This window comes from Austrofundulus limnaeus, unplaced genomic scaffold, assembly GCF_001266775.1.
Source record: "Austrofundulus limnaeus strain Quisiro unplaced genomic scaffold, Austrofundulus_limnaeus-1.0 Scaffold2665, whole genome shotgun sequence".
In the NCBI taxonomy this organism is placed as follows: Eukaryota; Metazoa; Chordata; class Actinopteri; order Cyprinodontiformes; family Rivulidae; genus Austrofundulus; species Austrofundulus limnaeus.
In genome coordinates, this window is record NW_013955067.1 from 1885 (window position 1) to 6274 (window position 4390).

Genomic DNA, 4390 nt, shown 5'->3' on the forward strand with positions numbered 1-4390 from the left:
CACAGACTGGAAATGTAAAAGGTCCCGAAGATAAGGGGGGGCTAACCCATTTAAAACTTTAAAAGTTAACAAAAGAATCTTAAAATCTATTCGATAAAARACGGGTAGCCAGTGTAAAGATGCCAGAATTGGCCTTATATGGTCATGCTTCCTGGTTCCTGTGAGAAGCCGTGCTGCTGCATTCTGGATCATTTGAAGTCGCTGAATCTGCGATTTATCCATCCCTCTATATAAAGAGTTGCAGTGGCTACAGTGTAGCTTACCACCATCAGTGTGTGAATGGGTGAGTGTGAGGGTGAAGAGCTTTGGGGTCCAGAAGGACTTGATAAAGCGCTCTATAAGTTCAGTCCATTTACCACATCTGGATGACCTTGTTTTTACTTGGTTCCGGTCCAGGCCCGCTCGGAGTGAGGCGATTGCGCACACAGCTCAGACTCAGAGTCGGACTCTCCCTCTGCGATGTAGGGTGGGCCGGCAGAGCCGCCCCCTCCCTGCTGCTCCCCGACACCAGCAGAGGAGTAGAATCCAGTGTTCAGGAAGTCCAGGTTCTCTCTGGACTGTGAGATGGAGAAGCCACTAAAGGAGCGCTCCAGCTCCTCGTGGTCCACCGATGGGATGGAGATGGAAGTGTCGCTGTCAGGCTTCACCTCGCCCCCTGCTCCAGGCCCACCTGTCTCCTGCCTCTCAGAACCCCCTCGCTCTCCAGTGCTGTGTCGGTTCGATCGGTTCCCATTGTGTCTCTCTCCAGCAGGAGGAGGGGGCAGTCGGACCAGCGGCGTGTCCCCCACCGGGCTGGGTGTGTTGCCGTGTTGAGGTGGCCGAGCCTGCTGATGAAGCTGGGAGCTGATTGGTTGCCAGGATGTGGAGGGTGGGCAGGTGGGAGCTGTGTAGTTCTGATGTCCAGTTGAGCTGCTGGAACGGACCATCTTTGTCACATAGCGGGTCCTCTCCATGTGCTCACCAGGCAACACCCTGCATGGAAACAATAGAAGTTCAGCAAGTGAACATGTCAACAACAGGTTGAAGATTCGCACCAGCATCTCTTTAAAGAAGGGATCAGTTTGGGCAATAACCTCAACGTTGGAACCTCTCCTGGTCCAGTTTGTGGTTTTAGTAAAGGGTACTGTTTTGTTTTGGTTTTCCAGAAACCCAGGACACTCACTGCAGGATTTTAGAGATGGAATGGCTCTTCTCTAGTTGATCCACAGGACTGTGATATGGAGGGGCTGGGTCTGGTTCCTTGGATCCAAAGTAGGCATCGGTCTCAGCTTGAGGGATTCCCATTCTTTGAATGTAGATATTTACCAGAAAGTCTAACTTCCTCTCCATGGACAGGACCTAAAGAACACAACACCAACAACGAATGGGTCTGATTTCAAACTGAAAAAGGATCAGAATAAGGGAACTCAGCCTTTTAGATCAGGGGTTCTCAAATGTTTTGGTTCTGGGGACCGCTTGCAAGGATGAAAAATTACCAGGGACCCCCTCATAGACCCCAGGCTGTTTTAAAAATAGTTCACTGTCATTTTAACCCCTAAAGGCCATGAGAATATTATTTGTTTGGTTTGGTTTAGTATGTTTGTTTGACTAGTGCATAGTTCTCAATAAGCCTTTTTTTAAAATAAAAACCAAATTAACAATTTATTGAAACTTTTGAGAACTCCCAAGATACAGCTCGTGGACCCCTGGGGGATCCTGGGACCCCAGTTTGAGAACCTCTGTTATAGATTACCTGTTTTTCCACCTTTCCTAGACGTCCCATCATGCTTGGATCCTCAGGTAGCTCCTCCCCAGCTGTTTTAGGACGGTCCTTGTCTGCGATTGGTGTTCCTCTCCCAACAATCTGATCCACCCTGCCAGTCCAGATAAAAAACGTCACGGGCAGAGGACAGGAGTAAAAAGTAACGTTTACTAGCATTAGATTTCTAACCTGGCCTGAAGATTTTTAATGCGGGCAAGCATGTCCAGGTGACCAGCTGAATACTGTTCGATCACATCCATGACATCATAGGGACGAAGACTCTCCTTAAATTTCCTCTTTGAAACCATGAATCGCATGATACTGAGGATGACAAAAGGCCAGTAGTCAGTGGACTGGGATACTGTCAGGATGATGTGGGGTATCTAATTGGGGCCGGTCTTACAGGACCACATTTGTCTGCAGTCTACTGAAATCAAGAACTGTTTCTCCACTGCATACCACAACTAAGATAACGGTTTGAGTAGAAACCAACAAAATTAGATGAAGGGTGTTTGAACTCAACCTCACTGACCTACTGAGGAGAAGGATGGATCATGACCCCGAGGAGGAGACAGAGGATAAGGTAGAAACTCTTGTCCATAATTTCGTTTTTGACCCCAAACAAAAGCTTGTTTTTTTTCATACTAACTCAATACTTCTGAGTCTGATCCAAGTTTAAGACCTGAATTAAATTACAGAAATAATCCAGAACCAGATTTGGAACAGCAAATACTGGTTATTAGTTCAGACTGGAACTAATGCTCTCAAGAACCTGTGATCTGAAACTGAGAGGACCAGAGAGCTTCTACAGATGAACAAGCAATAATATTAATACTGATAAAGTTTTTTTTTTTCAGCCAAGGAACTGTAAACTGAGTGTCATTTCCACTGGTCCCTCATAGACAATCAAACATTTATCCCCCACTGATTTCTGTAATCAGCTGCCTTAGTAAAGCTTCCATGGATCCTCTGCAGCTCATCCAAAACGCAGCTGCTACATTTCTGATCAAGTCTCCAGGTGCTTTACAGATCTTTGTTCCTGTTCCAAACAGAACTCAGTTCTGGTCTGGACCTTCAAACTTCTGCATGGTAAAGCACCTCCATAAAGTTCTGAATTTTTAAGACTGCATATCACCACCAGGACCCTGAGGTCCACTGATCAAGAACTCTTATCTGTCCCTAAATCAAGACTCAAATCTGAAGGGGACAGAGTCTTTGCAGCTGTCGCTCTGACTCTGTAGCTCTGTTCTTCCAACTACATTCTGTGGACTTAATGGACTTATTTAAAAAACTGCAAAGGACTAAATTTTTTAGACTAGTCTTTGAGTAGTATTATTTTTGTGTTGTCTTTTATAAGAGATACATATTGCTTTTAATATTTTTGCTTTTATTGAAACTTGCATCTTCAGTTACTGTGTTTGGAAGTGAAGCACCTGTGATTTCTACCTTGAAAGGTACTGTATACATAAAATGTACTTATTTACTTCAGGTGAAAGTGACAGAACACAGTGAAACAACAAAAACAATGAAGCTAAATGATGTCGGACTGACTGCTCTTACCCAACAGCTGATGGAGACCTTTGACCCTGAGGTGAGCATAAATAAAAAAATAAGTAAATAAAAATAGTGTAAATAAAAAACAGAATCAGTCTATAAAAAACAGCAAATAAAGAGTGAGTAAAGCGATGAATGGTTGGCAGGTAAATCAGGTGAGTTTTTGACAGAAACCGTACCAGATGGCTCTTATGGTGACCTTTAATCCTGGTGTCAGGTCCTGAGGGACGAACTCACAGTGACAGCTCTTGTTGTCATCAACCATATCTTCACCTGGCAGGCTGGCCTCTGAAACAACAAGATGTTTACCTGTCCACTGAGCTGGGACACTTCTGCTTCCTGTTAATGGTAGGAAGTCCAGATACCTAAACCAGTTTAGACATTCTCCAAGTGTGGACGTGTGCACGTTCTAACCTGGGTAGTTCTTCTGCCTGAACTCTTCATCCTGCATCTCTATCAGCACTACAGGAGGAAGAGGAGAGAGGAAACCTTCATCAGTAGATGATCATGCTCATCTATTTTTGTGGCTGACCCAACAAGAACAGAAACCCATCATCTTCAGTTCCACAGGGTTAACCTACCTTAACATGAAAACTACAATCACATGACACTGCTAATCTGGCATACCGTGAATACCGAAAACACGATACTGCTAATCTGGCATACCGTGAGGACCGAAAACACGATACTGCTAATCTGGCATACTGTGAAGACTGAAAACACATGACACTGCTAATCTGGCATACTGTAAAGACCGAAAACACGATACTGCTAATCTGGCATACCGTGAGGACCGAAAACACATGAGACTGCTAATCTGGCATACTGTAAAGACCGAAAACACATGAGACTGCTAATCTGGCATACTGTAAAGACCGAAAACACATGAGACTGCTAATCTGGCATACTGTAAAGACCGAAAACACATGAGACTGCTAATCTGGCATACTGTAAAGACCGAAAACACATGATACTGCTAATCTGGCATAGTGTTAAGACTGAAAACACGTGATACTGTTAGCCTGGCATATCGTTAAAAACTGAAAACACATGATACTGCTAATCTGGCATACCGTAAAGACCGAAAACACATGA

At 44.4% G+C, this 4390-nt stretch overlaps 1 protein-coding gene across 1 annotated transcript in view; it reads right to left on the reverse strand.

Moving 5' to 3' along the window:
* Positions 1-4390, reverse strand: part of LOC106511305 (potassium voltage-gated channel subfamily KQT member 2) — a gene marked incomplete at its 3' end in the record, with an annotated part of 12279 nt that continues 7889 nt past the window's right edge. The window contains 6 exon segments of the mRNA XM_014000056.1: positions 1-972; positions 1163-1338; positions 1733-1853; positions 1931-2062; positions 3475-3583; positions 3710-3757. Of these exon segments, the coding sequence (XP_013855510.1) occupies positions 378-972; positions 1163-1338; positions 1733-1853; positions 1931-2062; positions 3475-3583; positions 3710-3757 (1181 nt within the window).